The sequence below is a fragment of the Pongo abelii genome, chromosome 15, assembly GCF_028885655.2.
Source record: "Pongo abelii isolate AG06213 chromosome 15, NHGRI_mPonAbe1-v2.0_pri, whole genome shotgun sequence".
Taxonomy (NCBI): domain Eukaryota; kingdom Metazoa; phylum Chordata; class Mammalia; order Primates; family Hominidae; genus Pongo; species Pongo abelii.
The window spans coordinates 54,378,367-54,390,496 of NC_072000.2; the positions used below are offsets into that span (position 1 = coordinate 54,378,367).

At 43.3% G+C, this 12,130-nt stretch overlaps 1 protein-coding gene across 4 annotated transcripts in view; it reads right to left on the bottom strand.

Annotated features, from left to right (window-relative positions):
• The window catches only part of CDKL1 (cyclin dependent kinase like 1), a 72,700-nt gene that overhangs the window by 8,268 nt on the left and 52,302 nt on the right, over positions 1-12,130 (bottom strand). For all 4 annotated transcript variants that reach the window (XM_054530659.2, XM_054530662.2, XM_054530660.2 and 1 more), the window contains exons 4-7: positions 7,322-7,394; positions 4,473-4,563; positions 3,375-3,575; positions 1,257-1,339 (exon numbers count right to left, since the gene is read on the bottom strand). In XM_054530659.2, coding sequence (XP_054386634.2) covers positions 1,257-1,339; positions 3,375-3,575; positions 4,473-4,563; positions 7,322-7,394 — 448 coding nt within the window. The remainder of the gene's footprint in view (positions 1-1,256; positions 1,340-3,374; positions 3,576-4,472; positions 4,564-7,321; positions 7,395-12,130) is intronic.

Here is a 12,130-nt window from a genome sequence, read left to right on the forward strand (position 1 = left end):
TCTTTTTTTTCTTTTTTTTTTGTTCAGAGACAGGGTCTTACTCCTGTCACCCAGGCTAGAGTGCAGAGATCTCAGGTCACTGCAGCCTCAACTTCCTGAGCTCAGGTGATCCTCTCACCTCAGTCTCCTGAGTAGCTGTGACTACAGGTGCGTGCCACCATGCTAGGCCAACTTTTTGTATTTTTAGTAGAGACAGAGTTTTGTCTTGTTGCCCATGCTGGTCTCGAGCCCCTGATCCACCTGCCTCAGCCTCCCAAAATGCTGGGATTACAGGCATGAGCACACCTGGCCCGATGAGGTATTTCTATTGTAAGGATGTACCATACTTAATCCCCTACTGATGGAATACTAAAGGAAATAATTTCTGTTAAATAATGCCACATCTTTATGCTCTTGGATAATGGTTTCACAGGAATAAATTGTTGGAAGTGGATTAGGGGTATAAACATTTCAAATTTTTCTGTTCTTAAAAAATGGGCTTCCCCTATTTGGGTTGGCCATAATAGAGGGCAAGCACCAGAGTAAGGCTGGCTAAGGAAGTTTTTTTTTTTGGAAAGAGTCTTGCTCTGTTGCCCACCCAGGCTGGAGTACAGTGGTGCAATATCGGCTCACTGCAACCTCCACCTCCTGGGCTCAAGCAATTCTCCTGCCTCAGCCTCCTGAGTAGCTGGGATTACAGGCATGTGCCACGATACCTGGCTAATTTTTGTAATTTTAGTAGAGACAGTGTTTCCCCATGTTGGCCAGGCTGGTCTGGAACTCCTGACCTCAGGTGAGGTCTCCTGCCCATCTCGGCCTCCCCAAAGTGCCAGGATTACAGCGTGAACCATTGCACCCAGCCCAAGGAAGTTCATTATGATTTTTCCCATGGTCTGGAGACCATGGGCATAGTAGAGTAGGGAATTTGGACAATGCTGGGGAAAAACTAGTTAACTTTACCTTGATAGGTCTAGGTCTAAAAGTTGGTTGGCTCTAAGCTACCTAGGTTCAACTGCTAAAAAATGATAAAGGACAGGTGTGGCTCCGGCAGGCAGGCAGCGCTGCATTCCTATGCAACAGGCTGGCTAGACTCTGTTATCAACAGCCTCTAAATTAGCATTAAGGCTAAAGTCTCACTAGCCAATTTGCTCCAATTTTCTTTTTCTCTATTAGACTGACCTCCAATGCAGCGTGAGCCATGGGGCTCAGGGAGGTGAATAACAACCAAAGCCTAGCTAGCCTGGCCTACACAACTCTCTCCAAAATGGGTCACTCACCATATCTTCAGGGTCTGGAATTTTCACTCCACTGAAGTACTGATTCGTGCTAAACATTTGCTGGTGCCTAGGAATGAGATCCCCTTTGGACAAGAAAAAAAAACGTAAGTGAAATTGGTTAGCAAACACTGATCTATGGTTTTCTTCCATCAATGCTGTGTTTGTCTGTGCCCGTATCTATGGACACTGCAGTGTTCTTGGGCAATCAGAAGGAGAGGCATTCAGGCAACCCACAGCAACTTGTATTGATCCCTACGGTGGACAGCACACTGTGTTAGGCACAGAGGAGATAAGCAACAGAAACTGAGGGCTACAAGCTTCTTGCTCTCAGGTTCTTGTTCTCAGAGCCTACAGTGTACTGAAGGAACCCAAACCAAACAACTCAGAAGCACATGCACACAAATAAAATAATGCATTTTAAAAAACAGCAAAAGGGCAACAACCACAAATCAAAATCATATTAACTGAATCCTGACAGGTGAAGATAAAATTTTATTGCCCTAGCACTTATAACAGTGTCTAACATAGAGCAAGCACTCAATAAATATCTGAAGAAGGAAGAGAGGGAAGGAAGGAAGATAGAAAGGAAGGGAGGGAGGGAGAGAGGGAGGGAGGGAGGGGAGGGGAGGGGAAGGGAAGGAAGGAAGAAATCACAGATTTTCTAGCTAGAAGGAATACATTTCCACATTGGGACCATCTTTTCTTATTTCACCAGTTAGCAATCACTTGGAAATCCCATTTAATCTACTGTTTAGAAGCACTTACAATATGACATAATGAAACAAAAAGAGTATTTCTATATTTCAGGGGACTCTAGGAAGCTCCTCCTGCTCACATTTCCATCACATCAGCTAAAATCGCCTTTATGTAAAATTCTGTATTACACTTGAAGAGGGATTTTGTTCAGAGAATATAGGGAGATACTCAAAGGTGTTCTCCTGGGGCACAACCAGGCCCATTTCCCAGAGCACTGTGGGAGTTCCTACTCCAGGGTATCAAATTATTACTGATGCATCCTAGAAATTTACCTCTCACTCAAATGCAAAAACTGCTGCCTCGCCTCATTTTGGGTGAGCAACCAAAATATACCCTCTAATGCCTTGCCCCAGATCTCAGTGAGCAGCATCATGAGCACAATTCCTTGTACCTTAATAACCTTCTTCCTCCAGTGCCAGAGGGGTGACATGGGGAAGCTGTTCTAAAATCACTAGAGGAAACACAGCCAAGAAAGGCTGAGTGCCCCTGGAAGGCCTACAAAGTGCCTTCCATGTCACTCGACAAAGTCAAGCTAGCAGCAAACATTTATTGCCTACAATGTGCAGACACTGGTGGAGGGTAAGTAGAAATATAAGACACGATCTCACCATCAGGAAGTTTACAGTATCTTTGGGAAGATAAGATTACAAGGGAAGACATGGCGATGGCAGTTGCTACGAAAGTTTAGAGGAGGAAAAGTTTACTTTAAACTGTGATACTCAGGCGAGTAGTGTCTAAACTCCCTGACTTTGGAAGAGGGCAATCACTACTGATGGTTTTTTTTTTTTCTCATCTTCCCTCCCTTCTCCCCTGCCCTTCCCCTCCGCCTCTGAGGGTAGAGAGAAAGGAAAGGGCACTGGGGTGGGAAAGCAAGACGGGCTGAGTGACATTACAACTAGCTTTCCTCCTGACACTTAGAAGGTTGGGAATCATTCTCCTTCTCCATAGAGTCTGAATAATCCAAACTAGTCAGGCAGGCTGGGATTAAGGACATCCAAATGAATTACCCCATTGTCATAAATGAGGTAAACCATGAAAGCATTCCATAAACTGCTAAGCCCTTACAGAAATGTGAGTTTTTATTGTTGTTATTGTCATTATTAATGTTTTAACTTGATCCAAACTGCTCAAGAATCTTGGGTTGTTTTTGGACAATGAGTAAGTACTCAATAATTGTTAACTATTTTAATTAAAACAAATATGGCCACCTTTAATGGAGTCATTTAAATGAGGCTTTGAGTTTTCCTCTTTCCTAACTAATGCCTTAAAGAGCATTAGGTGAGACTGAGAACTTGGCTCTGCCCTTCCCCAACCTGGGGAAATATCCAGTTTTCCTAAAGGTGGGACAAAAACACCACTTACCCAAGGTCTTCCTAATCAGATACAGCTGATCCACATCCGATTTTCCTGGCCACAGAGGCACTCCTGACAGCAGCTCAGCAAAGACACAGCCAATTGCCCAAACATCCACCGGGGGGCCGTACTGCGTGTCCCCCACCAACAGCTCAGGGGAGCGGTACCACCTGGTAGCCACGTAGTCTGTATAGTAGTCACTCGGTCCAGCTGGCCAGTGATGGAACATGGAAAACAAAGAGCAGCGGAAGGCTGGAATCAAAACTGAGAGGGGGAGATCTCAGAAGTCAAGCCTGTGCCCAATTTTGTGGCCTTTCTATATCACTGGTTCTCAATTCTAGTTGCGCATTCAAATCACTTAAATAAATATTTTGTAAATTACTGATGCTCAAGCCACACTCCAGTCCTATTAAAACAGAATCCCTGGGGAGGGCCTGGGGGGGTTATTGGGCTTAGAATTTAAAGTTCCCTGGGTACGGCGGCTCACACTCGTAATCCCAGCACTTTGGGAGGCCGAGGTAGGTGGTTTGCTTGGGCCCAGGAGTTCGAGACCAGCCTGGGCAACGTGGTGAAACCCCGTCTCTACAAAAAAATACAAAACTTAGCCAGGTGTGGTGGCTCATGCCTGTAGTCCCAGCAATTCAGGAGGCTGAGGTGGGAGGATCACCTGAACTGGGGAGGTCGAGACTGTGGTGGCCTGTGACTGTGCCACTGCACTCCAGCCTGGGCAACAGAGTGAGACCCTGCCTCAAAAAAAAAAAAAAAAAAAAAAGTTCCCCAGGTGATTCTAATCTGCCTCCAAGGTTGAAAGCCACTATTCTAAAGTCACACTTCTGAAAAGTATTTTAGCAACAAATGGTAGAAATCAGGGAGGTAAGATACTTTTTAATAACCATTTTACTGTGGTATAATTTATGGATAGCATACATAGGTAAACCATTGTATGTATCTACACATTTTCAGTAATTACAAAATTATAATTTATAGCACACTTATGCCCTAAATATACAAGTACTAGCTTGTATACTTCTAGAGCATTTAGATCCTTTATTGTATCAAGAACTTTTCCGTTTTTCCTACTTAACAAAAGAAAATGTCAATACTCACTCAAAAGCCGAGCAAATCCAAAGTCACAAAGCTTAATCACGGAATGTTTTGTGATGAGGATATTTTCTGGCTTCACATCTCTATGTATGCACTAGTGTAACAAATCAAAACAAAAACAATATTAAGGCTGAACTATATATGGGATAAATGAAACACATGACTATTTAGCAAATATTGAATAAATCATTTAAATCTCTCCTTGGCCTGTTGGACAACAGCAAAAGAGCAGCCTAAAATAAATCTAGTACCATGCCTGTCAGAGCCTGAATCATCCCAAATTCCTAAAAGGCCCAAAAGAACCAAGAAGAGTGAAAGGAAAATGAAAGTAGGGTAGCCGGTCTTAGCGGAGAAAAATACAGGACACCCAGTTAAATTTGAATTTCAGATAAACAATTTTTTTAGGATAATACGTCCCATGAGGCACTTGGGATGTACTTATACTAAAAAGTTATGCTTGTTTATCTGAAATTCAAATTTAACTGGGTGTCCTGTATTTAATCTGACAGTTCTAGGTGAAAGGGAAGATGTTGAAAGGTCCGGGTGAGGCTGCAACATGGTTGCAGGAGCTGCGAATTGGTGCATAAGCAGAATTCACAATTCAGTTGTTTAACTGCGAACAGAATACAGTTGGCCTCGTAAACAGGACAAGCCGTGGGCCTGCTGAGATAAGCTGGGAAGAGAAGGGCGGCAACCACAGCTTGCCAAGAGATCTCCCTTCCAGCTCTGACATTCATCCCGACAAGATAAACAAGAGTAGGCAGCAGCCCTCATCCTCTGGGGAGAGTCGCTAGAGGTCAGCTCTGTCCCACACACAAGTGCTCTGAGAGCTGCAGCCACCCCTTGGGGGATGCGGCCCCCCCTCCAGAATTTAGACTCAAATCACCTGTGGTTTCCAGCCCACAGCCAACATTCTTTAACAGGGTGATCTTAGAGAAAAGAACGTTTGAGAATCTTCACATGATTTTCTCATTAAATGACAATTTCTTTGGCAAAGAACAAATCAACAACCTAATTAAGAGTTACTTTATTTTTTTTTTGAGTTGGGTCAAAATACTGCTCAGGGTCCCTAATAATCTTCCTCTTTCCCAAGTGTTTTCCTCTTAGGAGGAGAATGCTACATCATTCTGCAACCTGAGAGACCCTCTTTGGCCTGCAGCCTGAAACCCTGGGGTTATTCTTAAGAATCTGGAGAGGACTTGGGTTCTTCTTGGGCATGACCAGTTCTCACTCCAAAGGACCTTCAGGTTGAGAGATCAGTGTCAATGTTTCCCCATGGGTATTTATTATTCTGGAAAATTTGGGGGTGAAATAAAACAACTTTGGGATTTTATTACAATCTATCTGGTTCTTAGCAATTAACATCCCTGAGATCTCTATTCTTTTACCACTGGCTTCACATATTGCTATAAATGGGTACACCATGAATATCATGATGACATATGGTCAGAAGTACTTGTAAGCAAGTATGTGCTCCTATTCTGTTCTGGGAATTCTTTACAAGTTTCTGCACTCACCCCCATCAGCACATGGAGCCAAACAGGGTGTCTGGGGCTCTCCAGGGAACTGTGGTATGCATTATATTTGTTTTTAGCATCCCAGATCTGCCCTACCAGGGTCTTGGTGCAGTCTCTCTTGCTCCCCCATCCTAAAACCTGTTCTTGAGAGAGTGCGAAGTCATAGTAACTAACAATATGGGTGTCCACTCTCCCCTGTGTATTACAAGGATTATAGCCTTTAGCTAGTTGGAGGCTCCTCAGGGAGAAGTGCCGTCTACTCTCATACTTCCTCCTTCCGGGAATGCAGCATCAGGAAAAATCATTTGGAACAATATAAAGAAGGAGATTTAGCCCTACCACCTAAATTGACCCTGGCAGTTGAGTAGGATAAAACATTGCAGTGAAATTGCACTCATGGCCAAAACAAAGCTCTAACTTTGGAATCTGGTTTCTATGCACAGTAGGGAGTGTTGTATTGGATGGGGCAGCAGGCTTCCCAGCATCTGTGAAGTCACATCACCTGGGCAATAGTCAACTATGCCTCTACCAGCCGCCTGTGGCCAGGAGTGTCACAGGCTTTCAGTGGGTTGCTTGGTTCGAGACTCGACACTCATATCTCACCAAAGCAGACACTGGCACTTTGCACTGGGTTTGGGTTCCACCTACTGCAACTGACATACTGCAGCTAAGCAGGCATGAATCACCTGGGGTTTTCCCCAATTTCATAGCCTTTTGGGAGTACAAGACCACATAGACTCCAAGTGAATGGGGTTCTACCTTAAATCTGAGTAGTTTCTAAGCAGTATAAATGTATGACTAATTTTTTGTTCTTTGTGGGTTTTTTTTTTTTTTTTTTGAGACAGGGTCTCATTCTGTCATCCAGGTGGGAGTACAGTGGCATGATCTTGACTCACTGCAGCCTCGACCTCCCCAGCACAAGTGATCCTTCTACCTCAGCCTCCTGAGTAGCCAGGACCACAGGCACACACCACCGCACCCAGTTAACTTTTTTTATTTTTTGTAGAGACAGGGTTTTGCCATGTTGTCCAGGCTGGTCTCGAACTCCTGGGCTCAAGTGATCTGCTTACCTTGGCCTCCCAAAGTGCTGGGATTACATGCAGGAGCCACCATGCCTGGCACTAGTTTCTTAAAATCATAAAAATGCATGTTTTATATAACCTGAGCAAGAAGGAATAGCTAGGTTGGCATTTTTAGCCTATACTTACCCAACCAGGCTTATGAAGATTTGGGTAAAAAATTTTACCCACAAAAGTGTGATATAAACTTTGTACAAGGCTCCACCTCAGCTTAAGGGGAGCCTTCTTGCTTTTCAAAAGAGATCATGAGACTTACATTGTGTTTATGGCAAAAATTTACAGCTTGCAGTGTCTGCCAAGTTATGCTCTTCACGAGATGTTCTGGTACCCTAATAAAAATAAAGCATCACAAACACATTCTTTAGTGTAGCCATGGAATTCAGCTCAAGAAAAGAAAAAATAAACCAAGATAGGCTTTAGTAGTGAAAAATTGTAGGTGACACATAGTCATCTTACTCATCAGTCATTCCATGAATCCAAAATGTAAAAATATGTGACCAGCACACCACTGAAGTCTAGAGACAACAGGTTAACAAAAATGCAAACATCTACTTCTTTGGTAAGGACATGAAAACCTACAGGGATTTCAACAAGTATTTATAACCACCTATCTCAAACATCTGTGACACCACTGGGAAACTGCCTGGTAACTTAAGCTCCATTTTCACAAGGAATTTTTTATTGATGTAAAGTTAGTTACTATTCAGCACAAAAGATGCTGTTTATTTTCTCAAGTTGCCCCAGACCGACAGCCTTGAAGCAGGACTCATCTTTGATGTGTGGGCATGTGGTCTCTCAGAGCAGCATTGCTGTTGTTTGTTTGGTTGTTTTTTTAGATAATGAATACTGATTATAGCAAAGAGCTTTACATTGCAAACCATTCTATTTGTTTTTAGCGTCCCAGATCTGCCCTACCAGGGTCTTGATGCAGTCTCTCTTGCTCCCCCATTGTAAATTGTTATTAAATGTTAATAATAATTTAAAAACCTGAGACATCCTGGTTCTTTCCCTATGCTGCCATGGCAGCCAGCTGCACCCCAGTTACATCTTTCTACTCTCTCCTCCATCACCACAGCTAAACTTCAAGCCACTGCTCCCAGTACTTCTTCCCTGACTCACATCTTATATTACCAGGGCAACCAGTAGTTCCAGCAGGTACTTCATGTGAATTAGAAAGAGGCACCTCGCCTGGAAACATTTAAAACAACAACAAACCAAGGCAGGGAGTGTAAGAAATGAACCACAGAGAGTGCATTTATTTTCTGAGACCCCAACCCACCGGCTGGACTTACTGTTTTGATAAATCAAACATTCCACAATGCTGCTGTGGTCCTCAGCCAAAATGAATAAGTAAATCAGGGAGGAAACTCTTGAGTAGCTGTGTTAAGGGGACTACAAAAAGTCACTTCTAGCCTCTGAGAGAGGCTACAGGGCCACTGTTGTCACAGGCCAGACGTTCAGGAAATCCTTTCAAGCATATCGGGGGTGTTTGAACAGAGAGTGGGATCACATGAAGGAAAGGAAGAGGCCACTTCCAGGAAGGCTAGTTGGGACATTGCTGGACCAGGGCTATGTCCCTGTGTTTGAAGTTGCTTCTCTCCAAATTCTTTTTTCCTTGTTTGAGCAGCATATAGGCATAGACACTAGAAAAAGTCACTGTCGAGAAAAAAGGCTTAGAAAAATGCAACTAAGATGAGACATTAGGGGGAATGCTTTTCCCCAGCCTCCACTTTTAATTTTTTTTTAGGGTCAGGGTCTTGCTGTGCTGCCCAGGCTGGAGGCAGTGGTGCTATCATAGCTCATTGAACTTTGGACTCCCGGATTTAAGGGATCCTCTTGCCTCAGCCTTCCAAGTAGCCTCTACATTTTGTCCAGAAAAATGGAATATATTTTGATTATTCAACAAATTAAATTTTTGGGTTTTTTTGAGATGGAGTCTTGCTCTGTCACCCAGGCTGAAGTGCAGTGGTACAATCTCAGCTCACTGCAAACTCTGCCTCCCAGGTTCAAGCGATTCTCCTGCCTCAGCCTCCGAGTAGCTGGGATTACAGGTGTGTACCACCACACTCGGCTAATTTTTGTATTTTTAGTAGAGACAGAGTTTCACCATGTTGGCCAGGCTGGTCTCAAACCCCAGACCTCAAGTGATACGCCTGCCTTAGCCTCCCAAAGTGCTGGTATTACAGGTGTGAACCACCATGCCCGGCCTGCAAATTAAGTATTAATATAGGGTTACCAGTACCTGGCAACTTTAGTTCCTACAAACATTTCCCCAAATAAATTATATAAAAGGAGCATATAAAAGTAAATTATAGTTGCATATCATTATTGCTCCTTTAATCCCCAGCACAGCTAATCCCCAGAATTACAAAATTCTCAAATGTAAATACTCTGTACAAACTACTTAGTGCCATCTTGAATTGGCTACTCACTTCACTTCTTTACTCAGTTTCTTTTCTGTAATGCAGAGGCCTCAGACTCTGAGATCCCTTTTAGCTGAAACACTCATAATAAGAGGGGCCACGTTTTCACTGTTGGAGAAGAGAGTTACAACTATAAAAAGGGGAAAAAATAGATAGAATATATTCTGTGGTGTTGGATTTAGAGAGAAAGAGAAAGAGAGAGAGAGAGAGACAGCGTGAGAGTGCTGTGCTAGAAGGGGTTGATCACCTTATATAGGATGGCCCAGGAAGCTTCTCTGGTTAAGGGAACATCTAAAATAGTGGTTAAGGTGGTGAGAAGTGGCCAGATTTGGGCTATATTTTTAAAATAGAGCTTCCAGGATTTTCTGAGGGATTGGATGTGGGAGAAAGAGAAGAATCAAGGAATGACATCAGGTTTTTAGCTTGAGTAACTGGTACACGGTGGTGCCTTTTACTCAGGAAAACACTGGAGGAGAAACTGGTTTGGGGGAAGGGAAAGGAAGACTCTGCGTCAGCGATACTACATTAGAAGGAAGGTCAGGCTGGAAATGTGAGTTTGAGAAGCATAGCATATGGGTGGTATTTGGGGCCTAGGACTGAATGAAGCCAATTAAGGAGTGAATCCAGCTAAAGAAGAGGAGCTCGGAAGGAAGCTGTGAGACCCTTCCCCACAGAGGGGCAGAAAGAGGAAGGGGACCCCACAAGGGCACCTGAGTTGAGAGCATCAAGTGAATAAGACAACACTCAGGAGAATACGGTGTCACAGAACCAACTGCAGAAAGTGTGTCAAAGGACTTCTGAATTAAGATGATGGATTAAGCAAGCCCAGCTAATTTCGTTCCCTCCCAAAACCTAACTAGAACTACGCTGAAGACTTCTAAAGACAAAACTTCACAAGTTCAGAGAGGACAGGAGAAGACATAACAGCAACACAATGTGGAATCCAGAAAGCAACTGAATGAAAGATAGTTAACTTAACAATCCTAGAAAGCGAAAATCTAAGCCAGGAGAGGGAAGGTGGAGAACCAACCAATTCATCCCGAAAGAATCCTCAAAAGGCTCGGGAGGTAGCAGCCAAGGTCTCTATGGAACTAGGAGCTAAGGAGTGTGGAAAAAACTGTTTAGAAAATAATTAAATCCCTAGATCTCCTCCTCTATCATTTGCCCATAGGGAAACACTCTCCACTACCGGGCAGAAGGCTGGAGCTTCGTTTCTGGAGAGGATAAAGCAGAGGACATTTGGCATACGTGAGATTGTGGATACCGTTCTGAAAATGTGGGTACTGTTCTGAAAACAGGGGATTAAAGGACTGTACACATACAAAATGCTGAATGCTGGGATTCCCCACCCCTCTTCCCTCACTAGACTCTGAGAAACCCGTCAGGCAGACTTCACTCTCCAGGCACAATATTCAAAGACTTTTTTGGGAGAAGCTCAGAGGGAAAGCTCTGAAGATTCTGACACTGGGGTTCCACCAGCAAATGGCCCAGCTAGAAAACCATAGTGAAGCTCAGAGCTTCCAGTAGTTCCTTATTCTTAACTATAAGCATACAACCAGAGATGATATGATGCCCAAGAAAAGCCTCTAGTAAGAAAGTGGAAGACCAGAACAAACAGAAAAAAGCAACTTAAAAGAAACAGAAATTATGGAGGATGAAAAAAACATTTTTAAATACCATTAATATCCTCAGAGAGAAAAGGAAAGCTGTTGTATCCATGAAATAAGAACAGGATACTATAAGAAAATGAGAGGACCAGTTCAAGAGTTCACACCCCAATAATAGAGGGTAGAGAAAAAGAAAATAGGTAAAACAATGAACAGGAAGTCAATAACAAAACAATTCAAAACTTTTTTTCTGAGGCAGAAAAGGCCCAGCAAGTGCCAGGATAATGGATGAAAATCAAGACCCACTCATGAGTTTCATAATCAAAAACATTGAGCACAAAGAGAAGCTCCTACAAGTTTCTGGAAGAAGAAACAGGACTTCACAAGAGAGCAGAAAATAGAATGGCATCAGGCTTCTTGGCACTAGAAGATAGAAGACACTAAAATAATGACTTCAAACATTTGAAGGAATATTATCTTCAACCAAAAACCAACAAACAAGCCTATACCCAAACAAAATACCAATCCAGTGTGAGGATGGAATAAAGCCTGCGAGGGCAAGGTCTCAACCTCTTATTTGTTCCTGTACCTCTCATCTACTCTTTCTCAGGAAGCCCCTCGTGGATGCAGTCCACCAAAAAGGAGCAGCCCATTATCAAAGAAGATTATGTGGGCTGGAGACCCAACGCAGGAGGGAAGCAGCAGGAGTCTCTGGGAGGATGGCAGAGGGAGATGACGGGATAACTGCACTCCAGGTGGCAAAAGCAACCCATCCAGACAGTACAGTGTGACACAAGAGCCAGGCACAGTAAGGGGTGTCATCGCAATGCCCTCTGCCTCATGCCATCTTAAATAAATATGAATATATTCAACAAACTTAACAGCTCCAGAAGAGTCTGGGTGACTGGCTGGACCCTTCAGGCTAAGGCAGATGTTTTGATGTTCTTTGTTCTTTTCTCTTGTCTTTTTGTTGTTGTTGTTTGTTTTTTGTTTTGTTTTTTTGAGACGTTGTCTCCCTCTGTCACCCAGGCTGGA